Consider the following 26,020-nt stretch of genomic DNA (forward strand, 5'->3'; position numbering starts at 1 on the left):
TTTTCCTTCTTATTATTCGGTTCGAAGAGAGGAAAAGAAGCAGCAAAGACCAACAACAACAACCCCTCAAAAAGGAGATTATTACAGAAAGAAATGCAGGGTGATGAGGCCAAGGTCTTGCTAGGCTTCCCTCCCAATTCCCGCCCCACTCTCTCTCAGGTCAACTCTCTCTCTCTCTCTCTCTCTCTCCCCTTCTTCAATTTCTTCTGCAATCTTGATCTTAACACAGGGCCTGATCCGTTAGTCGTTTCTCTTTCGAATCTATATTTTATGAGCTCCAGTAAATAAATAAAATTAATTTCTAATTCTAGGGTTTGAATACATCACTTTCTTTAGTAATCGATCATTGATTCTCAAGCTAAGCTAAGCTCTTCTCTTTGTTTCCTTGCTTCTTGTTGTCAAATGAATTATTTATTTATTTGCGTCTCCATCTTATGTATTAGGTTAAAGCTGCATACAGAAAGAAAGTATGGGAATCTCATCCTGACCTCTTTCCTCTTCATGAAAAGCCCGGTGCCGAGTCCAAGTTTAAGTTGGTGATTAAGCATTCACGAACCTTTTTTTTTGTTATCTCCTTTTCTTTTTCAGTGTTTCAAGAGTTTTGTGATCTTCTCAACTTATGGTTGGTTACTTCGGTAAAACTGACACACCTTGTGTGGCTATAATGCTTGCTTGCATCTGTATTATGATTAGGGCCTAGGCGGATGAACGGTCATTATAGCATCAATGTGCATTTTGCTGTAGTAATTCGATTTGTAATTTTTTTCCCTCTTTTTTTAAATAATGTCAAACTAAATGTTGCGAGTCTTTAGGTTGTGTATTGTGCCAGGTAATTTTTTTTTTATAATTGTTTTCATGGTTCTAACTGCTGTTTTTGCGTTTGCTGCAGATTTCAGAAGCTTACACTTATTTGCAGACCGGTAATTCTTCACTTCTTTTTGTATCACGAGATATATTGAAAAACTTAAATCGTGGTTTGCAAGCTCTGAAAAATGGATTAGAAAACTTATTGGAAGTGGCCGAAGCTGTGATTCTGCATTAATATTCTCATGGTTTTGCATACATGTATTTGAGTTATTGATTGACTTTGAATAGAAACTTCTAGAAACATTGTGTGTCAATTTCATACTGTTGCATCTCCTGTCTGTCTGCTGAGATGACTTTGTTGTAGTAAATCTGCTATTTGCTTTTTTTTTCTTCGTGGGTGTATTTTTTTGCTGTTCCCTCCTTTGCATGTTAATTGCTTGCTCTTTGGGTTCTCAACTCACTTGTTACTGTAGCTTTTGTAACTAACACAGGTTTATTTGGAAGACCCATTTTACGGTTTTGACTTTGAGGAAGAAACACAAGTCGACTAGGTTTAGAGGTACATGCAACAGGAGCCTTGCACTTGAGAAAGGATTTCCAGGGTGATAACATGGTAAATTGATTCTATTACTGAATTTGTTTCCTATTTTCTTGCTGCATGGTATTGATGAAACTCAGAATTGCCCATGTTATTTTCTTTTTCTTTATTTTGTTGTGGATGTTGCTGGTGTTGTGTTGTTGTGGGTGTCCTATTTTCTTTGTCAGTGGGATGACTTTGTCCTTCATTTGGAATATATGGAAATCTGGCGGGGCATGTGAAATTTTCGTTGTTGGTATCAAGGATTTTGTTTTAGTTTTTTTTAGACTGAAATTCATGTCAAATTGAAGTCCTTAATTTGTGCTCCACCGCCACATTCATCATCCATTTAGTTAACCCAGTATCATTGCTTGTCTTTTGGATCATAATTTGTTCAACCTTAATCATTTTATATATTTATATCTTAGCTGGATCTTTTTTTCTTCGTTCTTTTCGATTTTGCTCAAAGTCCTGTTATATTAAGGACATCTGCCAGTAAACTACAAGCACCAAAACCATGACCAATCTCAAGAGATGATTTTATCATAATGTACATCGCTTTTGTTGCAATAATATTGTTTCTGATTTAGGAAGGCTCCTTTGTCTGGTGCTTTTATTACCCCCTTAGATAGTAGTCTTTTGGTTGCTCTAAAATTTAAATCCCTGCATGTTTTCATTTCTTATAGCTGTTTGCTTATTTTAATGCTTCTTTGAATGTAACAGCCAAGGATATAAGCTGCTGCTGCTGTGCTAATACACGAATGTTTGAAGAAATGGCCCCACTTCGATCCTCAGGATATATTGATCCTGGATGGGAACATGGCATTGCTCAAGATGAAAGAAAAAAGAAGGTCAAATGCAACTACTGCGGGAAAATAGTTAGTGGTGGAATATTCAGATTGAAACAACATTTAGCTAGAATGTCTGGTGAAGTTACTCATTGTGGTAAGGTTCCTGAGGAAGTATGCTTCAATATGAGAAAAAACCTGGAAGGATGCCGTTCAGGTCGAAAGCGAAGGCAAGCTGAATTTGAACAGGCATCTTTAGCTTTCCACTCTAGTGAGTATAATGACATGGAGGAAGCTTCCTGCAGTTACAAACAAAAAGGCAAAAAGGTGGTGGGTGACAAGAACTTGGTTATAAGGTTTGCTTCTCTTCGATCCTTAGGATATGTGGACCCGGGCTGGGAACATTGTATTGCTCAAGATGAAAAGAAGAAAAGAGTGAAGTGCAATTATTGTGAGAGAATTATTAGTGGAGGCATCAATCGCTTTAAACAACATCTGGCTAGGATCCCTGGGGAAGTTGCCTATTGTGACAAGGCACCTGAGGAGGTGTACCTTAGAATCAAGGAGAACATGAAATGGCACCGTACTGGAAGAAGGAATCGGAAACCTGAATCTAAAGAGATATCCACTTTCTATACCAACTCAGATAACGAGGATGAAGAGGAGGAGCAAGAGGGAGGGTTGTTGCAATATTCAAGTAAGGATTTGCTGGCCATTGATGATAAAATTTCAGACAATGACATCAGAAATAATATCAAGGGGAGGTCCCCTGGTAGTAGCAGCAACGGTGCTGAACCACCAATGAAAAGATCAAGATTGGATTCAGTGTTTTTGAAGTCTCTTAAAAACCAAACATCATCGCACTACAGGCAAACAAAAGCAAGGATGGGTTTTGAGAAGAAAGCTCTAAAGGAAGTGATCTCTTCCATCTGCAAATTCTTTTATCATGCAGGAATCCCTTCAAATGCAGCAAATTCCCCATATTTCCTCAAAATGCTGGAGTTGGTTGGCCAATATGGGCCTGGTCTGCAGGGACCTTCAAGCCAACTACTATCTGGTCGGTTTCTTCAGGATGAGATCATTACAATAAAAGAATATCTTGAAGAGTTTAAGGCATCTTGGACAATTACTGGCTGTTCTATTGTTGCTGATAGTTGGAACGATCTCCAGGGTAGGACATCAATTAACCTTTTGGCCTGTTGTCCCCGAGGTGCATACTTTGTTTCTTCTATTGATGCCACTGATATGATCGAAGATGCCGCAAGCCTTTTCAAGTTGTTGGACAAGGTGGTGGAAGAGATTGGTGAGGAAAATGTTGTTCAGGTAGTTAAATATTTATTTCTGACATTTCTCACGTTACTCAAATGCACTCGTAAACGGGTGCCTAATAAGCTGTTTTCTTCTGGTTTCCGACACAGGTAATCACTAAAAACACTGCCAGTTTTAAGACTGCTGGGAAGATGCTTGAAGAGAAAAGGAGAAATTTATTTTGGACACCATGTGCTATCCATTGCATTGATCAAATGGTAGAGGACTTTTTGAATATAAAATGGGTAGGAGAGTGCGTAGATAAGGCTAAAAAAGTTACAAGGTTTATTTACAACAATACTTGGTTGTTGAATTATATGAAAAAAGAATTCACAAAGGGACAAGAACTTCTCAGGCCAGCTGTTACTAAGTTTGGCACTGCATTCTTCACTTTACAAAGTTTGTTGGACCAAAGGGTTGGTCTTAAGAGAATGTTCCAATCAAACAAATGGATATCTTCCCGATTTCCCAAATCAGATGATGGTAGAGAAGTTGAAAAAATTGTCTTAAATGCCACATTCTGGAAGAAGGTGCAGCACGTGAAAAAATCCTTAGAACCGGTTGCGCTTGTTCTTCAGAAGATAGATGGTGATGAAACCCGATCAATAGCATATATATATAATGACATGTGCAGAGCTAAACATGCAATTAAAATTATTCATGGGGATGATGCACGGAAATATGGACCTTTCTGGACTGTGATAGAAAACCAATGGAGCTCTCTGTTTCACCACCCACTTTACGTGGCTGCTTACTTTCTAAATCCATCTTACCGCTATCGACCTGATTTCCTATTGGTATGAGCTATGTCAACTACACCTCTTTTGGTTTTAAGCTTAATGTCCTGCCATTCTGTCCTTATGTCATTTCTTTGTCATAGAATCCTGAGGTTATTCGTGGTCTAAATGAATGTATCTTTGTCATAGAATCCTGAGGTTGTTCGTGGTCTAAATGAATGTATTGTTCGACTGGAAGTTGACAATGGCAAAAGAATTTCTGCATCCATGCAGGTAATGTGCTTTTTGTTGTGTTTTGTTTTGGTTGCTGTTGTATCATTTTTAAGGACAGGACTAACATTAGAGATATTTTTGTGTAGTTAGTTGTCTGAAGGTTAGGCTACCATTAATTTGTGCTGCACTAAATGATGCCACAAAATGCAGCCAAAAGAACTATTTTCATGCTCATGATTTGATGTTTTGTTATGTATTCTTAATTTTGTTGATCTTTAAATGTGCGACCCCAGCAGATCCCTGATTTTGTGTCAGCGAAAGCTGATTTTGGAACTGATTTGGCTATTAGTACTAGAATGGAGCTTGATCCAGGTAATTTGTCCAAGATGTCATGCATCTTTGATTAAGCATAAATCAAATTATGGAGTCTGATTGCTTATATTATTATGCAAAATCAAGAGGTGATCTAAATGTGTACACTTATCAATATCTTATTAGCTGCATGGTGGCAACAACATGGGATAAGTTGCTTAGAGCTTCAACGAATTGCCATTCGTATACTAAGCCAGACATGCTCATCTCTCATATGTGAACACACTTGGAGTATATATGATCAAGTTCATAGTAAAAGGCATAGTACTGCATCCCGGAAGAGATGGAACGAGCTTACCTTTGTCCACTATAATTTGCGTCTAAGAGAACGCCAACTAGGAAGAAAGCCTGGTGATGTGGTCTCATTTGACAACTTAATTACTGAAAACATACTGGATGACTGGCTTGTAGAGTCAGAGAAACAAACCATGCAAGAAGATGAGGTACCTCCAATTATATGTACTTTTTCTCAAAAATATTCTTTTATCCTGCACAATGCCTCAATTCTTCAGGGAGTGATTGAGAACTTGGTGAAACCTCTGGTCCTGTTTTAGGAGATCCTTTATAATGAGATGGAACAATTTGATGGAGATGAAATGGATGAGAATGACCATCAAGAAAAGAGACCTGCAGATATGGTGACATTGGCAGGGGTACTTGAGCCTTTGGATGTTATTCCTGCTGCCGGAGGAGTTACCACTGATGATGATGGTCTTGATTTTCTTGATGATGATTTGACAGATTAGTTAATATGTATGTGGCTCATCAAACCTGGAGTAAGCAGTGAGATACACGTTTAATATTTTGATAGCAAAGTGAATCGGTAATATCATAGACCGATTATCATCTTGTATTTTGTTATGCAGTATGTGATTGTTAAGGTCTTCGTACAGTCCTAATTGATTCTGTCACATTTCCAGGTTGTCTTTCCTTATTCTGATTTCTATTTTTTTTTTTATTTCTTAATCATAATAGTTGATCCCCACTAAGTAGCCTATCTAACCTTTATTTTCTGTCTTTGTTCTTCAATCAAATTGGTTCATTTGATTTATTATTTCTGGACTCTGTGTTTTGTAAGTATGTTCTTGATTTGGTATTTTGATGGTGTTGGCACTACAGGTCTACTTGTTAATGATGTCCTTTTGCCCATTCTAATTTGATATGCATATATGTTTGCTGCTTTTGTAACAGATAATCTTACATCTCATATAGTCTTACATGTTTAGCACACTATTCTGAGACTGAAGTTTAGATGAGTTAGTATTTATTAATATCCATGTTCATGAAGTTATCTGTTTATTTATATGAATGAATGCCTCTTGTCTTTAAAAGTATGGATTCATATTGATTGTTGGAGGTCAAAATTCCCTTAAAAAATTAGATAAACAATTACCCAAACATTGTAGATGCAATTCCATTTGCTTTAAATATTAAATGAATGCAATCTTGAGTTTTTTGCATGAGATCATTCAGTTGCAGTGTCTAATTGGAATATGTCATTTGGATGAGTTTGCAAACCACGATTTATGTGTTAATCACCCTGTTCAGAAGATTATGAAGCCGTTACTTAGCTGAACTGCTATTTACTACCAATGAGAATGAGTTATTAAAAGTTTCATGTATGGCAACCGCAGGTGCAAAAGGAGAAGATTCAGCTTCAGGTAACATTGCTTTTTTAATTGCAATTTTGTTTTCTCTTTTCTTTTACTGGCTGTCATCACTCGATCAAACATGAGCTGTCTTGTTTAGCCACATATGCTCGAGTTGTGAGGACTGGAGTGCCAAGAGCGCATGGTGGAAGAAGCAATCGTGCTCTGATTCAGATCCCTTTCCTTTTTATTATTCTGGGAACTGTTGGACTGGGGGGGTTAAATGCCACCAGGTGATTAGCAGTGTCAACCCAAAGGATTGTCAAATTTTAGCCAGAAGCTTTTGTTTAGAGTATGTGGTCACATCTATCTTTGATTGTTTTGCTTCTCAGGGCTTACAAAAAGCAGAAAGAGGCGCATCCTTCTCACAACCCTTTTCTTCCGTGATGTGATATCCGCAGCAGAATCCATTTGGATTTATGTAGAGGTTATTATTTAACCTCAGCATCAGGATGTGGTTGTGATTATGATGCATCGCATCAATGTGGTTTGGCTGTATGGCATGCTGCTCATGGGTGTGTTCATGCTCATCATCATCATTATCATCATCATGTTGACTGCAGATATAAATTAATTATCATAATCATTATTACTACATCTGAGGTTTCGCCGTCTCCATAATTTTATAGCCTTTGTGGGCAGTTACTAGGAAATGAGAGAACTGCAGTAGTGAGATAATTTCCATGGCTTGAACTTTTGAGTTAAAGTGCAGCTAATAGAATGTATTGATATGATATCTGAAGCCTGTCATTTGGATGCCTTGTTAGGACCCTCACTGGAGTGTTGATGGAGGATTGCGACTTGGTTTCCAATTTTTCTATAAAGACCTGTCTGGACATCAGGGCATCGCAATTAAAGTTTCGGATAAAAAATCCGCAAAGAACATATGAACCACCTGTTTACCGACAGGCCCTAGGTTAAAATGTTGTTAATAAATCCAAAGTTTTGATTTTGGAGAAATATGATTTCAACGCCAGAACAAAACAAAAATGATTCTTTTTTAAGAAATATGATTTTAATGTTAAAAGTTATTTGACAATCTTGATTTTTTTTTTTAGTTGAACGAAAAACACCACCTTCTCTAATTATTATTATTATTATTGTACATACACTAATACTTTTTATTTGATTCAAAATTATTTGTATATTCCCCCCCGCCACACGGATAATTCTGTGGCTCGGTTTGTCTAAACTTTTGCCTTTTGCTTTCTAATTTCATCCCTTAGCTTTTTCTTCTTATTTTTAATTGAGATTTTTTTTTTCTTTTTATAGGATCAATTCTAGACTCATGACAATGATTACAAGTTTTAAGGGTTAATTTTTGGATTTTTATTAAATCTTTTTATAAATTTAATTTATTCATCCTTCAACATTCGATTTTTTTAATTGATATTCATGTTTTTTTTAAAATTTTTTTTCTATGGGGTTATTTCAATTATATATTCATAGATATGAGGTTGGCGGGTTAACTCAAGTTACCTAGATCTTTCTTTCATTATTTTTTTTATTATTATTATTTTTAGTTTTATCACTCAATTTTAATTTTTTTTTTGAGATTTTTGCTTTTTTTGAGGGGTTTGTCTTCTATGCGGTCAATCTTGGCTTCATGACCATGGTCACGAGTTTTGAAGGATAACACGGGTTGACTTGAGTATTTTTTAAGTTTTTTTTATTTTTTTTTAATTTCATCCTTCAATATTTTTTTTGGAATTGATATTCGTGGTTTTTTTTTACTTTTTTTTTATGGAGTTATTCCAATCTTATGCTCATGGTTGTGGGGTAGCGGGTTAACCTGGGTTGACTTATATTTTTTTTTTCTAGTTTCACCATTCAACATTTAGATTGTTTGATAATTAAGTTTTATAATTTTATTCAATTTGTTTTTATTAACGATTTAATTTAATTTTTTATTGGCACAAATAATTATTTGATTAAATAAAAATTTTATTCTAAAAAATAAAGTTATTAAACACAATTAATTACATGTTGCAAGATTAAATATTTTTATCTTAGTTATTTTTTAATTAAATATCAATTTATTCAATTAAACATAATTTATGATTGAAAATCTTTTTGTGTCCAAAAAAAAAAAAGGGTGGAAATACCTATATACTATTTTTTTGACACTCAGAAAATTATCCGTATGGCTGGTGGGCAACGATGAGTATCGCATCAAATACTTGAAAAGTAAAAGCAAGGTGGGTAACATAAACTCGCTATAACAGAAAGTCTATGACGAGGCAAAGACTTGATTAATCCATGTGGTGGCTGGCCTGTTCTTGTAAATAATTAACCCTTATCACATCACCCTCATTAATCTTTAATTCCAGGAAACAATGGGAAGGTGCATTATTCTTCATCATGCGTTGTTTTCTTATGAAAAGTTTAGTGAATATCTGCGCTTTCTCCTTTAGTAGCTTTTGCTTCTTCTCTTACTTTTGGTCAGTGGAAGAAGGATACGAAGGACAAAATCCACAGCTTACAGAAAGAGCTAAGCAGGAGGAGCAGCTTGAAATTCACTGAGCCACAGGATCTGAGCTAAGGCAAAGTACACACCACCTTGCTTTTCATCTGAGAAGCCGGTGCGAGCTCTCTCTCGCATCTTGATGAGAGGCTGGCAGGTTGCTGCTGCTGTCTAGTGCTTGTGCTGCGTTTCCAGGGTTTTTATATCCCACATCGAAAAGAACTGAAAATACGCGTGTCAACGTAGTCTATAAAAAGAGAAGCGTGAAACTATACAAATCATACCTTTCTCGGCCTTTTGGCTAAGATCAAGTGTAGTATCTGTTCTTATCAGTTTAATATCTGATACGTGGGCCAACGGTCTACATGATATTAAATTTATTTTTCAATGGGGAAGGCCTATTCAAGTAGCTTGCTACTGAGGTCCTCGTGCGTCGCCTATGCTTTGCACTGTTGCATCGGCATGGCGCACCCTTCCAATAGTAGTTTAATAATTCGAAGCTTCCAAAGCTGCTAATAATAATTCGAAGCTTGCAAAGCTAATAATAATATTGTAACTAGTCGATGTAGGCAGCCCGATGTTTTTCCTCTTGCAAGGCACTGTGCAGTACATGTTGTTTTGAGGCGAATAATTTCATGTCATATTCCATTTTTACAGGTGTATTTCCTGAAGCCCTTAGTCTTGGTTGGGACTGAATTTTGGATTGTTAAGTGATAATGGAGATTGAAATTTTTAAAAAGTTGTTTTTAGTTTTTGCTGCTAATTGGATCAAAAAAATTTAAAGGTAAAAATATTGTAAGATGGTTTTTTTTTTAAATTAATATTAAAATTATAACATATTAAATTGTTATAAATTAATATAAAAAAAAATTGAATTATGATTTTGATATAGATTTCATGTTCTATTTTTTTTATTTTGTTTTATAATAAATAAAATATAAATACCAATTTAAAATTAAATAGATTTAAAAAAATAAAAAAATTCATTAAAACTCCAATATTAAAAAAAATATTAAAAACATACATTGAGGAAAAAAAACAAAGAGTCACACTAAGTTAAGTGGGCATAAAATTAATTATTTATTAAATATCAAAATATATTATACAAATAGTAATTATGCAAAATTTTGTTTTTTCAATTAAAATAGACTTAAAAAGCTTTTTGTAATTTCATTCTTGTAATCCTTGAAACTATTTCATTAATTATTAAAAATTAATTAAATAATGCTTTAATCATTCTTTTGCTCATGCATATCATATGGTGAATATATTTATTATTATATTTAATATTATTTTTTAAAAATTAATTATATTTTAACTATTTGAATGTATCTTTAATTAATAATCTTTGCACAAATAATTAGGTTTTTTTAATGAAAGTAAAAAATAAATATTGATAAACAATTCAAATATCTTATGAAATAAAAGTTTTAAATTCTTTTTTTAAACTTCAACGTCTTTGTACATTTATATTTTCTCTTATATATATATTTTTAATGTCCCTCAAATAAGAAATAAGAAATTAATTTTTTAAAACAAAAACAAAATTTAAGATACTTGCAGACCATATTAAAAGACTAATTTAATAAAAAAAATACAGTAAAAACTAAAAAATAAGTTAGGCACGCCAACCCGACCTTGTGGGTAAGCACACCCAAACTTGTAAAAAAAGGCGTAGCCGTGTGAGATTTCTAGCCCAGACCTACTTGCCTTGACCTTTTATTTTATTTTTATTTTTTTAATAGGGATAAATCTGCTCTCTTTACTCTTTTTTTTTAAAAAAAAACCCTAGACATCACCTCATCTAGCTACCTAGGTTTTGACTGCTACAAAGGCGACTTTGGGGTTTAATTTTTTTTACCCAAAAAATTATTTTTCAAACAGTTTTTTTACTAAAAAAAACTAATAAAACACCCTAGAAATCTAAATAAATATATTTGTGGCATCAATTAACCCAAAATGGGTTATAAAACAAAAAAATCAATTCGAATTGAAAAAACTTTCAAAGCCCAGATCTACCTACTCATGGATGTTTACATAAAAAACTCATCACCATTGAACTCCTCTCATCAAATAAAATTCATCAACACCAAAATTAATTTTTTATGGTCAAAATTGATATCAAGTGACAATTTTTTTTTTCAACTAGAATTTAATAACTTTTTCTCTCTTCTCTTATTTTAAGGATTGAAATGTTAAAAAACAAATCAATCCAAGATTACTTTACCTCGTTTTGCTTTTCATGATAGATTAGCTAAACTAAGAAAAAAAAAAGAAATAGCATTGAAATATATTTTTATTGAGCAATTATAATTGGTTTTTAAGATTTATACTTGCCTAAAAAGTCTAATATACATACATTCTTTGTGGGACCTTATAAAAAACTAATCAAGAAGACCTTAAGAAAATTAAATATTTTTATATAAAAAATATAAAACATATATTTGGCATTCTAAAAATAGAAAAGCATTTTACAAATAATTTACCAAAGAATAAATTTTAAATCTAATAGATTTTTATATATTTCTTTCTAAATCTTTTTTAAATTTCTAAATTCACATAAGATGAAAATGAAATTTGAATCTTTAATAATATCTATTTATTCATAAAATAGATTAATAGTTTAATTAACTTTTATATCAAAATAAAAATTCTAAAAACTATAGGAACTATAAACAAAGAAAGAAAGTATGAGGATTAAAAAGCACTTTTTGTCATTTTATATTTTCCATGAATGATTTCCTTGTTTACACTTTGCCCCTTTGTAATCTTTTTATAGTTAACAAAACTTTTTAAATTTGCTATAATTTAGGTATGGAAAGGTGTAATTTAAAAAAAATTGGATCAAATTATAAAATAATGTTGGCATTACAATGTTTTACCTAATCATTTTCTTATATTCTATAATATCCATTTTGTCTCTACGTTGTATATATATTCACTAGATATTTGACCCGCGCTTCACCGCGAGTTAAATATTTTTTTTCTAAAAAATTGTATACACAGGGTTTTTCAACTCATTTTCATAGTTAAAACAATTCTATGCAAAAATCAAAACGTTTGCGCATATATGTAATCAAATAAATCGAGAAGTATGTGTGTTAATAAATAAGTAAAAAATAAACTATAATTAAAAATAAAACCGGAAAAATCTAAAGACATGTGCATATTAAAATATTTAATCTCGTAGGACAAAACATTTACCTGGTTATGTTTGCTAAATTTATTTATTAAAATAATACACATTAAATTGATTGAATAAAAGAAAAGAAAAAAAATATTATGCAAGGCTGCACAAATTAGAAATATCATCTGAAAATAAATATTTGTTATTTTAAAAATAAAGTTAATCTATACAAAAGATAAAAGAAATTATAGATAAATTAGAAAAACCCCTTCAAAAATTAAATGCATGCAAAATAACCAAAAAATAATCATCATTTAAAAGAGGCTTTGTAAATAAAATAAAAAAGAGAAGGGGTATTAAGATAAATATAAATAAAAAATAATTCTGAAAAAATACTTATAAAAAGCATTAATTTTAAAAAATAGAAAATAATGATTTACAAAAAAAGAAAAGAGAAGGCTAGGCACTACTGAGCTTGACAAGCCACACCAGCTCACTTGACCCATTTCATTAGGGCTCGCATGACTATGTTTTGGTTTTGTTTTTATGGTTTTTTTGAAAAAAAAAATTCAGAGACGACATATCGTCTGTATTGCCCCAGTTTCTAGACGCTATGGGGGCTGGAAAAACAGAGCTGATAGTTTTTTCAAACCAAAAACTCAATTTTCAACCCATTTATACCCAAAACGTCTAGGCAACTTGATAAACTCATTCTTGACCTTAAAAAACCCAAAAATCATCCCAAACCCTGAAATCATTCATAAACTAAAAATCTTACTTAGATTATATATGTTTTTCTTCGCAATTTCAAAGTAAAAATAAAAAATTCTAATGTGAGTTTCCCTCATTAAAACAAACAATTTGATCCAAATTTTAATTATTTTGGTGGTTGAAATCGATTCAAACAAAAATTCTCTTTTTAGCATCAGATTCCAACGACTCTCACCTCTCTCATACCAGGGGCCAAAAAGTAAGAAAAATAAAGTTTGGGATCACAATTAATTTTTTCTTTTAATTTTGAAAAGTAAAAGGACTCGATAAATATAATTTATAAAGTATAGGAATAGCTATAATAAATATTTTGTCCAAATTTTTTAAATTCCTTACATGTTTTTCAATTTAGTCCTCATCTTTGAATCTCACCCTCTCTCAATAAATTAGTTTTTAATTTGATCTAATAAGGTCCAAATTAAAAAAAAAATGTCACTGTTAACAGTCCATCAACAATACCATGTCAGTAAATCCCCCATACGTTTTAGGTTTTTAGTCAATAATAATCAACTCCGTGTATTTCGGCCTATCCTACTCCTTTCTACGGTTCTACCAACGGGACAGACCCATCACAAAATGGGAAGCAATTTCTCTATCGTTCAGGAGGAAAAAAAGTGGGAAAGAAAAGGAGATGTTCCACGTAATTAATGAATAAATCTCATTCACAGAATATATCATCTTTTATTCACATCTGGGAGAGATGGCATACAAAAAAATCATATGACAACATGGACCGCTTCACACATTATGAAAAAATCAAATGCGCATCAAATAATGGGAGCTCAGGGAACGATGCCCAAATGTTTTGCTACATACGTCGGTAACAAAACCTTGATATATTATTCTTGCTAAGGGATGCCCACTTTCACCTGCACAAACATACACTGAGCCGGGAGAAAGAATTATATGCTTGGTGCTTCTCCAGCAGGTCCCGGCCGGGCATTTAACAGGGGCTGGAGGGCTTTGACCACGATGCTCATGTTTGGCCGGAAATCAGCCTCATATTGCACACACAAGGCAGCAACGGCAGCCATCTGTAATGAAGACAAGATGAGTTCAACGGCGAGGCTTTAGACATTTGCAATCCAGTATCTTATACATGCTGTTTGTTAAGATTTCCACCTCATGAAGGCCACATAAATCATCTAGCAATGCAAAGCCTCATTCAAATTGGATGCAATGGATCACTCATGGCAGTTTTGGAGACATCCGAACAAATTGACGAGTCAATTTTTCAATAATACAAGTTTCCTTTTACAGATAAATTTTAGTAGTGCGGTGCAAATACCTTTGCAACTGCCTTGGGTGGGTACTCTCCTTGTAATCTTGCATCAACACACTGCTTAACCTTGTCCTCGCTAAGTTTTGGTGTAGCCTGACACATACAAACACTCAATAGTCAGCAAGGACAGAAAGAAAAAGGAACACACAGGTTTCGAAAGCTTAGAAAGAGAGAACAAGTGCTAGGCATGAGACAACAAATAGTGATTAGTACCCATGTCACTAGACTCTGCTGTCCACGTGGTAAAGTGTGATCAACAGGTTTCCTCCCAGTCAGAAGCTCAAGCAGGACAACACCAAAACTGTACACGTCACTCTTTGCATTCAATTGTCCAGTCATTGCATATCTGCCAATCACAAAGATGGTCAACGCACAGCAATCAAGGCACACACTATCACAACAAGTTTTGAAAGCAGGGTGTCTTAGCAATTAAACTTAAGCATAGGTTGATAGCAGGGAGGAACACAAGAAAATCAAATTATAACTACAATTTACAAGCTTTCAACTAAGAATAATTATCAGAAACATACAAGTTTCCTTTTCTTCTCTGAACATTTTCTAGCAAGCAATAAAGCATTGGTGGATTTTAAGTTCTGAAAGGGAAACTAAATTATCAAGTAAAAATCTCAGATAGTGGATCCAATAAGCAGCTCTGTCCTTTAGCTTCCTCATAACCACATATTAGAAAACCAAAAACAGATTTTGACACAGTGAAACGTAGATGTGAAAGAAGTGTATAAACAATCGACCAATAGCTTACTCAGGAGCATGATAACCAAATGTTCCCAAAACTCGAGTGGAATGAAGACGTGCTGCCATATCAGGAGCTTGATTTGACAAATCGAAGTCGGCAATTTTTGCAACATCATCATCAAAAATAAGAACATTGCTGGACTTAATGTCACGATGAACGATGTGAGGATCAGCCTTTTCATGCAAGTATTCAAGCCCTTTTGCAGCACCAACAGCAATTTTTACACGCTGAGGCCATGTAAGGACAGGACCAGGCTGTGCTCCTTTAACACCTTTCCTCCCTAAATTAACAAGACATTGACAACTAGGGCATCAATCATGCAGATAATAAGAACCAACATTTCATTGTAAGATCCAAAGAACACGAGAGTATTTGCAACTTTATAGAAACATTGTAAACTCTCAATGTTACCTAATTTCATTAAAAATCTTTTAGTGCTGGTGTTTTGACATCTATTAAAATTTCATACAAGCAAATGCTGATGAATTTCCACTGTATCCTTTTTTGAATAGCAAGGTTTTTATTGATGGGTTTGAAACCAGGAACATTTGCTATGTAATATGTGCCTACCACCACAAGGTTTGTTAGGCATGTAAAATCAAATGAATGCTGAGAAAACAAGTTCTCATGAATAAAATGTTCATCGAAATCAAATAAAGATGCCACATCGTATAATTTTAATGGTGGAAGCTCTTTTCTCTGACTACATAGGACAGCACTCGGAAAAGGATAAGAACTGTGATCAATTATGGTGTTTGAAAGGAATAAAAGACTCTAGCTCCAAGCATATAAAACTAGTCAGTATCAGAAACAAGATAAAGTACCTAGAAAAATGGAATGAATTTATTAAGATTTCATAACAGGACAATTGACACAACAAGGCTTACCATGAAGAATATCATGAAGCGATCCATTAGAAGCAAATTCATAGATGAGTACACGGGAACCCCCATCTACACAATACCCAAGCAACTGTACAAAATTTTCATGCTTCAACCTTGATACCATGGAGACCTGTTGAAGCCATCCAAACATTTGATATGCCACGCAAAAAATTACAAATGAAATGGAATACGCAACAATATAGGATTTCAAAGAAACCTGGGATAAGAATTCATCATCAGGTTGTTTGCTGGCATCTAATTTTTTTATTGACGCATCCTGCCCACTTTTAAGAGCACCATAATATACTCTTCCATATGATCCTTCCCCTATCAATGAACTTGTCCCAAAGTTATCTGTAACTTCCTTAAGTTCATCCCCCGATATTTCAGGGACTTCAATAGGCTGGATTTTAAAAGCCTGAGCGCCCTTGGGAGCTGTTTCTGATGCATGATAATTTCCTAAATTGCCTGTTTGGTCAAATGCAAATCAGCAAATAGAATGAATAACTAAACCTGAATTCAGAAAAAAAGAAAAATAGAAGGGAGTGAACTTTTCACTAAAACATTTTAGAAAAAAAGAGATAGAGTGCACCATAAGAATATAGGTACACATTTACTGGAAAACATAAATATATCACTCTTGCTACAACGCTTCTAGCCAAGAGATATTACCAGCTGAGCTTTTAACTGTATACTGGCCTCCATAGTCAGCAGCTTTATGGATGTCATCTTCTTCACAACAGCCGAAGCAACTCATGATTCAAAATCTTTATAAATCCCACTCTGCAACGCAAAATATTTAACACGGCCATTAAAAAACATAAAAAAAAAACACTAAAGAGATCAGAAGAGTTAACATGCACATGGTTATCAGCACAAAATAACATGCCCAAAACAAGAAAATCCCACACGTTTTTTCAACATGCCATCAGAAATGGATTTATTCAAATAACACCCAGTTTAGATACCAAAGGCACGAATAAACACAAGCAAAGGATTGTCTTCCACACTCCACAGAAATTGGCCAAGTATTCCCCATGAAAGAAATCAATTTGGATTTAAAAGCAAGGCCATGAAATCAGTAGAATCCCACAATTCCCAGTTCCTCCAACTTTCTTATAAAAGAATCCCAGAAAAAATTATCGTCACAGAAACTGACATATAAAGCAGAGGTAACTGACTCTCACTCCAGAAATGCATAATACTGATATTTACTAAATAGTACCAACAAAAAGGCAATAATAATAATTAAGACAAAATTAGAAGAATATTTAAGACAACGACTCGGTATATCTCATTAAAATTACTAAAATTTACAAACAAAAAAAAAAGACCTGTAAATTAAACGCAAGCTGCAACCTTTAGCAATTAAGCACGACGAAAAGAAATGAAAAAAAAAAGAGAGAGGCAGAAGAGATGGATCCGTACAAAGAGCTGACAATCACTATGCTTGACCAGTCAGTGTGTGGGAGAGAGCAGGAGGATCTGAGACGTGGAAGGCGGCCAAGTGTGCGCAGGATAGGGAGGGATAGATTGACAGAAGGAGAGAAGGAGGGGTTTCTTTTACGACTTGTTTAGACTGAGTTTTGAAGTTAACGCAGGAAAATTGCAAATTTAAATACAATTTTTTTTTTTTTTATGAGATTGGCAGATACGCGCTAAGCTTGACAGAATTGACTTTACCGTCTAAAGCTTCCGATTTCTCTCAGGTCGCGAAGTCTTAAGTACCAGGAATGATATTACGTGTCTGAAACTGATTGGATTCTGTCTACATAGTTTCTTATTACTGATTGGCAGTTGGGTCAAAGCTGACTGGTCGTCTTAGGTGGATTCATTCGTTCAACCTGTTTGGACGTTTTCTTCTCTGTTTTTTTTTCCCGGAAAATTTCTCATATTTGGTATTTATGTCCATTACTAACCCATAAATTCAATTTTTATTTGGTAGTGTTATTAATGTAATATGCATGTGCCTGTGGATATACTTATTTAAAACAGATATATTATTATTTAATTGAATCATTTATATTTTAAAGGTAAAACGGCAAGGTCAACAAAATTAAATAATAAGTTTGATTAAATTTCTCATCAACCATCTATACGAAAGAAAAACAATACGAAAGTTTTTTATTTTTTTATGTTCAATCGAATATAAATATTAAATTCATGATATTCGGTGTTTAAAGAGAATCTTAGAGTTTGCATACGAAACACACCTCTGAAAAATATTATATAGACTAGCAAATAACATCACCATTTTTATAACAAATGAAGATTTAAGTTTAGTTATTGCCATGGGATTCCTCTTCCATTCCTTTGAATTAGAAGACCCATTCAAATTGTGGACTTCTATTTGGATTTTATTGTTATAATTTTTATAAATTGATGTCATGAATTGATTTATTTATATTCATAGAAATTTTCAAAGATGCAATTAAGTTCTTTCAAAACGTATGCTAGATGTTTTCCTATTCAATTTAGGCGTTTGAATTATAATTAATTATTTTTATTTCTAATTTAAGCATGTTCATTGGGGTTTATAATTAATAATTTATTTTGTTTAAAACAATGATAAATCTAGATAAAATAAAGAAAAATTCATTAATGATGTCAATTTTATAACCAATCTAAGTTTTATAACCAATCTAATATTAAAAGATAAAACTGAAAAAAATATTTTTTTTAATTAATAATAATATTAAATAAACATTCAAATTGCCTCCGAGACCAAATGATTAGACCAAAAAAACTAATATGAGACTACAAATAAGATCCTGAAGCCGAACGTTAAAATATATACTTTTAAGGGCAATAGATTAATTGAATTGTTTATTTTTTTAAGAAAAAAACCTATGCCAAGGTTAAGTGTTGTTTTTTCTTTAAGGGTATTAAAATAATTTAACCTTCTAAATAAGTTGCAAAGAAACAGTAGCAATAATCCACAATAATCGAAGGTGGGTGGCTGCTTTTTTTTTTTTTTGAACAAAGCAGTCTATATATGAAACTTTAAAACCTGTGTAAATTTTTCTAATCAACAACTCGTGAAATCATAGACACTAATTCAATTAAAAAGTTTAATTCTCAACAAATTTAATGTTGAATGATAAAATTAAAAAATAAATCCCATAGTAAAAAACTTACCAAAACAAAAAAGAACTAGAATCAAATTTGAAAGAAGAAAAAAACGAAGAAGGATGAAATTGAAAAAAAATCAAAATAATTTGAAAGAAAAATAATTAAAAGAATGAGGACTTAATCTGACATGGTCAAAATTTAAAGGAGGGTGAGATTGAAAATAAAATCCAATTTTAAGAATTAATTAAAATAAAAAAAATAAGAATCTGAAAAAGAGGAATGAAAGCGAAAACAAATAAACTTGAAGGGCTAATATGGAAATTTGAGAGTCGAGAGTAGTTTTTTTTCGGGGAAAAGAGAAAAAAAAAGGGAAAAAAAGTTGTCGATGACTCACTGGACCTCAAATAAGTACACGCACTACATAGAAAGAAATAGAGGGTCCAATCAAAGTAGATGACATGACATAAGTATTTTTTTGTCACTGTAGTTAGTCACATGCGTTGCTCGAAGGCGTTGAACGCATCAACAACTTTTTTTTCTACTAAAAATACAACATTTCCTCTAGAAACAAAGCATTATCATGAAAAACCACTTTGCAATTACCAATTAGCCCCTGAAACCAAGCTATTGAAAACTTAAATTGAAGCTTAGATTCTGAAATATGAAATGAGACTCTAGACCATAGCTTAATGTTTTTCTGGTTTTAAGGGCAATCAAATAATTATGTTGTACTAAAAAAGTAAAAAACCAAGATGCCCCAAAACAAATCTATAATGACAAGTGAGTTAAGTAAAAAGACTATTATACCTTTAAAAGATAATTTCTATGTAGTTTTTTAAGAGTATTTTTATCAATTCACTATTATAATTCACGGTAAATCAAGACTAATGTATAATATTTTTGTCACACCATTTAGTTTTTGTAATTATTTATGACGATGTATCATGGGTAGTTGATTTATTTGTCCAATCTATTTTAACAACTCCAGTTATATTTATATAAAATATGCTTACCAAATATGTGGTTTTCCTCATAATTTTATATCTATATCAAAATTCTTTCCAAAATTCGAGATTATAGCTGCTTTAGATATTTTAATCTCCAAATCTAGATTATTGTGTTGCGTGGTGGATTAGATCAAACTTTTTTAAATGTATAAACAATATTCAAACATTAATAACATATTTTCTAATAAAAAGAATTAATTTTATAAGGGTTGATATGATATAACTTGATCAATTTGACCGGTCTAAAAACAATTAAAATGACTCTTAAAAATATAGTTTGACTAAAAACAAATTCAAGACAACATCTTTTATTTTAATACGAAGACGAAAACATATTAGATTAACGCGGTTCAACCCATGTTAAGTTGTCAAATCCATTACCCAGATCAATTTGGGTTAACCTGTCAAATTCACGACCTGGATCAAAGAAACTGTAATAAACTCTTGAAATAGATTATGAAGCCCAAATCTCAATTAATCAAATGTTGAAGTATGGAATTGAAGAAAAAAAAATCAATTTAAAAAACAATAACCTAAAAAAATACCCTGAGTCAATATACTAAACCAGCTTACCTGAGTCATGAGACTGAGATGATCCTATAAAAAACAAATAAAAAAAATTATGAAACTCATTTCTTAATGAATTCAATATTGAAATATGAAATTAAAAAATAAAATCAATTAAAAAGAACACAAAAATGAGCCAATGCGAGTTTTCGTCAAACCTGTGGCCCATGTTATAAGAGTGAGATAATTCTATAGAAAGTAAATCAAAATAAATTATGAAATTCAATATCCAATAAATCCAAATATTTAAGGATAAAATTTAAAAAATAATTAAAAATAAAAAACTTTTAAAAAAAGCACTATTAGAGTAAAAAGTGCATTTATAAAGTGGTGGACAACGAATCCATCTCTTCCTTTAGTTTTTGTTAAATCAAATAAACGTCTTAAAAAGAAAAAACAAGTGGAATTTGTTTATCTGGAAAAGTTAGTATAATTAAGAATATGTGTTGTAATTTTGTTTGTAATTACTAAATCCGATTTGGAAATCAATCCACTATAATAGTTAAATAAAAAATTAGTAAATTTGATCCAAATCAACCCATAAAACTGGAAAAAGAAAGAAAGATTATAACAGTTTCAATGCCAACCTGCAAAATAACATCCTAGAGTGAATCTTTTTGTTCACCAATTTAAATCACCGATTTTCTGATCATCACAAGATTTGTTTTAAATTATAAGATATTTAAAATAAATCATTGACAATCATAAAAGGTTACAAGAACATGCTGGATCATTATCAACCTACCATGTATGGGACCACAGAACATGTTGCACATGCCATTACTCGAGAGATATTCCACAGAAAAGAAGACAAATCACCAAAATAATCCCTCCAAATGGAATTAACCCCACCAAATCATAGTTTTTAGACCCGGCCCGGTCTAAGATCCGGGTTCTGGGTTTTGACCGGATCACTGGGTCGCCTGAATCAATTCTTTATTTTTTTAAAAAATCAAAACGACATCGTTTTAGTAAAAAAAAAAAAGTCAACGGGTTGCAACCTGGTTTTTGACCGAGTCTTGCCGGGTCGCCAGGTCAGTCGGGTCATACTGGGTTTTTCCTTTCCCTGTTTTTTCTTCAACTAGCTCAGTTCCAGCTCCGAATCGGCCGGATCCTGGATCGACCTGCCGGACCGAGTTTTAAAACTATACTGCAAAGCATAAAAGAGATCCAAGCAGGAAATCCCATTATCCGGCTGCAAATCTTGTCTCTATTCCAAAAATCCCAGAATTTTTTATAAGAAGACTCAAAATCTGTAAGGAGTAAATATAAATTCTATTTTTCTCCCTTTAAAACTAACAAAATAAAAAACAAATCCTTCTCCCAAAAAAAATAAATCTCAAACCATAAATTTGTCAACAATGAGAAAATTCTTTATAATTAATTAGATTGATTTAGCTAATTAATCCTTTTGAGGCCAATGTAAAATTATAAAGCGCAGGCTTTTTGTGAAAAGAATCACCTCACAAATGGGCTCCGCACCAGGGCTACCAGCCCATGAGGAGACAATTGGGCCACTCTTGCTTGCTCTCGTCAGCTCCTAGAGAATCTTTTGCTGGCAAAAAATAAAAATAAAAATAAAAATTCCGAGTGTTATTCCATGTATTATTCAAGGAAGTCAAGTCAATGTAGATAAAAAGAGAATCGTCTAAAAGTTAACTTTGTAGAAACTTTATATTATTCTATATTTTATTCTTAAATAGATATTTTATTATGTACTCAATAATAGCAGGAGAAGGAAGAAAATGTAACATGGCCGAAAGACTTCCTTGGATTGAATCAAGTTTGATGGTAAAAATTAAAAAAAAAACCATGATTTTTAAGCATGCCATTTATAAAAAAAAACAAATATTTTTAAATCTAATAAAACTGTTTAAAAATATTTTGTACATAAAAATTATCATCCAATCATGAAGATTTTGTTATCAAGTTTCCGGATAAGATGCCATGTGGTTGCTAATATTGATAGTCATTAGAGACTTATCCGGTCGTTAACTTTAGGACCCGTAGGGATTAGTCGAGGTGTACGCAAGCTAATTTGTATATTCTATCTAAATAAAAAAAATATATAAAAATATATGTATGGAATTGCATATCATTTGGAAGGTAGAATAATTTACGAAGACGACAGGGAACTTTTTTCCTAGCTAATAATTCTCCGGCGACAGACCTGGAAGTCTGATCATCAATTGTTTTTTTCTTCTATTTTCTTACGAATAAAATGTTAGGGACCGAGAAAAGTAGCTGCTTTTATCGTCATTGTGGACAATACGTTTATTGGAATCGCATTGGACAGCTTGAAAAAAAGTCATTAGTGTTTTTGTCAATTTCATTAAAATTACAAAGCTTGCAATTAGCTGTAAAATTATTTTCAAAGAATAATATATATCATATTCTAAAATTATATTATGAAACTTCACCTAACAGTTTTAAACTATTAGATTGAGATAGTTTTTTAACATAGTATCAGAGCCTTGATAACCAAGCGATTACGAGTTCGAATCTCACAATCCCCATTTATTTGATAAAAATTAAATACAAGGTAAAGTGGGTCTATATAAGTTTCAAGCCTAAAGGATTTTCACTTGAGGAGATATGTTAGAGAATAATATAAATCATATCCTGGAATCATATCCTGGAACCTCACCTAATAGTTTAAGCTTCTGGGTTGAGATGGTTCTTTGACATTATCTTTTCCATAAGATTTATTTGCATTACAAAATTGATTGAATATAAATTAATTCACACATATTTTTTCATAGTTAAATAACTTTGTTAGCATTAAAAATAAAAATAAAAATGGATAATTTGGTCATGGGCTTTTTGTTTTTGTTTTTGTTTTTTTACTATTATTTGTATAATAAAAATACAATAATACCCTTAAGAGAGAAAAACCATTAAGTTTGCATGAGGAGGCTTTTACGTATTTTTAATTTTTTAACAATGAACTTACTGGATTACCTTTAAAATCAAGAAATTATATACATGGTTTTAGAGGTATTTTTTGTTTATTATTTTATTATTTGTTATTTTTTTATTAACCAAGGGGTTGTTTGGTAATTTGAAATAATTAAATATTATTAAAAAAAAGATGCTCACGCATGTAACACAGGTGAATATCCTCGCGCCTTTCAAGCAGCGTGTACTGGATTGTCCGGTTACCAAAATCAGACATTAGCAACAACATTTGGCATAAGTGGGGTCGTGTAAACGAAGAATGTGCGATTTAGTTCAGATGAACTTTTTTTTAATTTTCTCTCACTTTTCTCTCTTCTAGCTTAGAAATTCACACTAGCCTTTCCAAAAAGTGATTGTGTCCTCCAGTTTCTATTTCTATCAAGTTTCTATTTCTATCAATTTTAGACTTTATTTTTTTGATTACTATTTCTTTTGCTTTTAATGCATTTTGAAGTTTTTTTTCAATTTTATCCCTAGACATTTTATTTCATTTATTTACTCTCATCCAATTCAATATTCATTCTTTTGATTACTTGTTTTTTTGTGTTGTTTATCCTTTTATTGATTTTGTTTTAATTTTGTCCCTTATCATTTTATTTTATTTAATTGTTTATCCAATTTTGGTTCTTGTTCTTTTAATTCTTATTTTCTTATTCTTTCCTTGATTTTATTTTTATTTTTTCCCTCAACATTTTATTTCATTTATTTTTTTAATCCAATTTTAGTCCTTATATTTTTTATTGCTATTTTCTTATTATTTTTTTAATTTTAACCCTTGACATTTTATTTCATTTAATTCTTTTATACAATTTTGGTCATTCTTTTTATTTGTATTTTCTTATCATTTTCTTGATTTATTTTTTTATTTTGTCCCTAATTATTTTTTTTCATTTAGTTTTTATATAAGATTCGGTCATCATTGTTTTAATTGCTATTTATTTTGTTTTATAATTTTTTTATGATTGGAGATTTTAGTTCGCGGTTTTTTTGTGTTTTCCTTTCTATAGGGTAATCTCGGTATCATGACTCGAGTCACTAGCTTAGAATATTAGCCCAGTTAAAGTTTTCTTTTTTAGATCCTTTATTAAAAATTATATTTTTAAAAAATTTTGATCATTCAATATTACACTATTATTAGCCCTTGAACTTTGTTATTTGTTCCACTTGATTTTTTATGAGTTTATCCCGATCTCATATCATGGATGGTGGATTAGTTGAGTTAACCCGGATTTACTCGGGCTTTTTTATCAATGTTTTTTTTATGAAATTAATTTTTTTTTAATTCCATCATTTGACATTAAATTATTAACTCTTGAGCTTTGTAATTTTAAATCTAATTTTTTTATCCCGATCTCATATCATGAGTTGCAAGTTCGTCAAGTTAACTCGTGTTTACTCTTTTTTTTCGACGTTACTTTTTTTAAAATTAATTTTTTTTTCCAGTTTCATCCTTGATATTAGGTTTTTAGGACTTGATTTTTTTCACTTTTTTTTTTCCTTGTGAAGTTATCTTGATCTTAAATCTCAGGTCGCGTGTTAATCAAGGTTATTCAGGTTGGCCTAGGTTACCATTATATGAACATCTTTGCCAATCTAGTAGTGATTCAAATTTCCTATCCTGTTAAAGTTTGGAATTGTAACAGTAGTTATTTTTAAAAATATTTTTTTGTTTGAGAATGCATCTAAATAGTTTTTTATTTTATTTTTTAAAATTTATTTTTGACATCAGCACATCAAAAAGATCCAAATATAAATATAAAAAAAATCAAAAAAATTTCAAAAGTGTAAAAACAAACATACTCTTACTTTCGCTCCTGCTGCGAACAACAACAATACCTCTTAACTAGACGATGTTGACACATGCTACTTCTTTCACATGTCATGGGTGCTGGGTTTTTATTATTTTTCTGAGAAAACAAACGAAAACCGAAGACGGGAAAGAGGGGAAACCAAATTATAGAGTAGTGGTAGAGAGAATATGCGTCGGTTGGGTGTGTGGGTTCATGACATGTGAGTGGTTAAAGACGCCATGCATGAGAACAATAGACAGGTTGTGCAGAATTGGTGAAAGATATCTACACCGCGTAGGTGGATTCGTGGCTCATGTGCCCACCACCACCCCATAGCCCAAGCATAGAAAATCCAAGATCATTCAGATTTTAAGGCAGAAGAAAGTGGATGCAAAATTACAATGCTACTAGCTATTTTTTAAATTAAAAAAATTAGATTAGTTTTTTTTTTCGACATGGGTTTTTATATAAAAAAATTACAAGTATCTAATTAAATAAATCGTAATCATATTCGTAAATAAATAATAATAAAAAAATATTGACGATAATTAAAAGGGAAACTGAAAAGATCGAGAGCTATATGTAAATCAAGATATTTAATTCGCAATGCGAGATGTTTACCCCATTGTGTTTAATAAATTTGTTTGTTAAAATCAATTTTTTTGTTAAATAAAATGATAATAGAAATAGATACACGTATGAAACCAATTGAATAAATTAAAAGGAAAAAAACTATTATACAAAGCTGTATATATTAGAAATATTATCTACAAATATATGTTTTTTATTGTTAAAAATAAATTTAGTCTATATATAACATTAAAAAATTATCTATGAATTAGAAAAATATCTTCAAAAACTAAACACATACAAAATAATTTTAAAAAACTTCT

At 31.9% G+C, this 26,020-nt stretch overlaps 2 protein-coding genes and 1 non-coding gene across 12 annotated transcripts; 2 read left to right on the top strand and 1 right to left on the bottom strand.

The window, feature by feature from the left end:
* LOC7481437 (uncharacterized) lies at positions 1 to 7,490 on the top strand. Of its 8 annotated transcripts, none has more exons than XR_002980275.2 (8): positions 2,113 to 3,495; positions 3,591 to 4,277; positions 4,407 to 4,490; positions 4,727 to 4,802; positions 4,929 to 5,245; positions 5,357 to 5,578; positions 6,437 to 6,463; positions 6,552 to 6,670. XR_002980275.2 is itself a non-coding variant. In XM_024595045.2 (8 exons), exons 1-6 carry the CDS (start codon positions 2,146 to 2,148, stop codon positions 5,546 to 5,548), a joined length of 2,706 nt encoding a protein of 901 aa, XP_024450813.1. In that variant the 5' UTR covers positions 2,113 to 2,145; the 3' UTR covers positions 5,549 to 5,555; positions 6,437 to 6,463; positions 6,552 to 6,670. The 8 variants fall into 8 exon arrangements, 5 of the variants coding, with proteins under 5 accessions (XP_024450817.1, XP_024450816.1, XP_024450813.1 ...); XM_024595045.2 differs by having other exon boundaries at positions 5,357 to 5,555; XM_024595049.1 differs by lacking the exons at positions 2,113 to 3,495; positions 3,591 to 4,277; positions 4,407 to 4,490; ... (1 more) ...; positions 4,929 to 5,245; positions 5,357 to 5,578 and adding exons at positions 1 to 159; positions 444 to 536; positions 890 to 920; positions 6,784 to 6,878; positions 7,219 to 7,490 and having other exon boundaries at positions 6,552 to 6,684.
* Positions 7,491 to 9,195: 1,705 nt separating this feature from the next.
* On the top strand, positions 9,196 to 9,391 carry LOC112326710 (U2 spliceosomal RNA). Its single transcript, XR_002980640.2, has one exon. It is a non-coding gene; the product is annotated as a U2 spliceosomal RNA (small nuclear RNA).
* Positions 9,392 to 13,454: 4,063 nt separating this feature from the next.
* On the bottom strand, positions 13,455 to 17,414 carry LOC7460494 (pto-interacting protein 1). Of its 3 annotated transcripts, none has more exons than XM_024596218.2 (8): positions 17,179 to 17,414; positions 16,406 to 16,516; positions 15,951 to 16,201; positions 15,737 to 15,863; positions 14,856 to 15,129; positions 14,309 to 14,441; positions 14,102 to 14,188; positions 13,455 to 13,847 (listed from the first exon to the last, which is right to left on the bottom strand). In XM_024596218.2, the coding sequence occupies exons 2-8, from the start codon at positions 16,488 to 16,490 to the stop codon at positions 13,716 to 13,718; spliced, it is 1,089 nt and encodes a 362-aa protein (XP_024451986.1). In that variant the 5' UTR covers positions 16,491 to 16,516; positions 17,179 to 17,414; the 3' UTR covers positions 13,455 to 13,715. The 3 variants fall into 3 exon arrangements, with proteins under 3 accessions (XP_024451986.1, XP_024451985.1, XP_002301545.2); XM_024596217.2 differs by having other exon boundaries at positions 17,173 to 17,414; XM_002301509.4 differs by having other exon boundaries at positions 17,162 to 17,414.
* Positions 17,415 to 26,020: the final 8,606 nt, after the last annotated feature.

The sequence above is a fragment of the Populus trichocarpa genome, chromosome 2 (genome assembly GCF_000002775.5).
Source record: "Populus trichocarpa isolate Nisqually-1 chromosome 2, P.trichocarpa_v4.1, whole genome shotgun sequence".
In the NCBI taxonomy this organism is placed as follows: Eukaryota; Viridiplantae; Streptophyta; class Magnoliopsida; order Malpighiales; family Salicaceae; genus Populus; species Populus trichocarpa.

What these genes read in the sequence shown, in the direction of transcription:
- LOC7460494 (XM_024596218.2), bottom strand. Translation starts at nt 16,490, where the DNA reads ATGAGTTGCTTCGGCTGTTGTGAAGAAGATGACATCCATAAAGCTGCT. An exon ending in GCTTCATGATATTCTTCATG is followed by an intron (nt 15,130 to 15,736) that starts GTAAGCCTTGTT and finishes TTGTTAATTTAG; the next exon opens with GGAGGAAAGGTGTTAAAGGA. An exon ending in CACCCAAGGCAGTTGCAAAG is followed by an intron (nt 13,848 to 14,101) that starts GTATTTGCACCG and finishes TCTTCATTACAG; the next exon opens with ATGGCTGCCGTTGCTGCCTT.
- LOC7481437 (XM_024595045.2), top strand. Translation starts at nt 2,146, where the DNA reads ATGTTTGAAGAAATGGCCCCACTTCGATCCTCAGGATATATTGATCCT. An exon ending in GAATTTCTGCATCCATGCAG is followed by an intron (nt 4,491 to 4,726) that starts GTAATGTGCTTT and finishes CGACCCCAGCAG; the next exon opens with ATCCCTGATTTTGTGTCAGC. An exon ending in AAACCATGCAAGAAGATGAG is followed by an intron (nt 5,246 to 5,356) that starts GTACCTCCAATT and finishes GTCCTGTTTTAG; the next exon opens with GAGATCCTTTATAATGAGAT.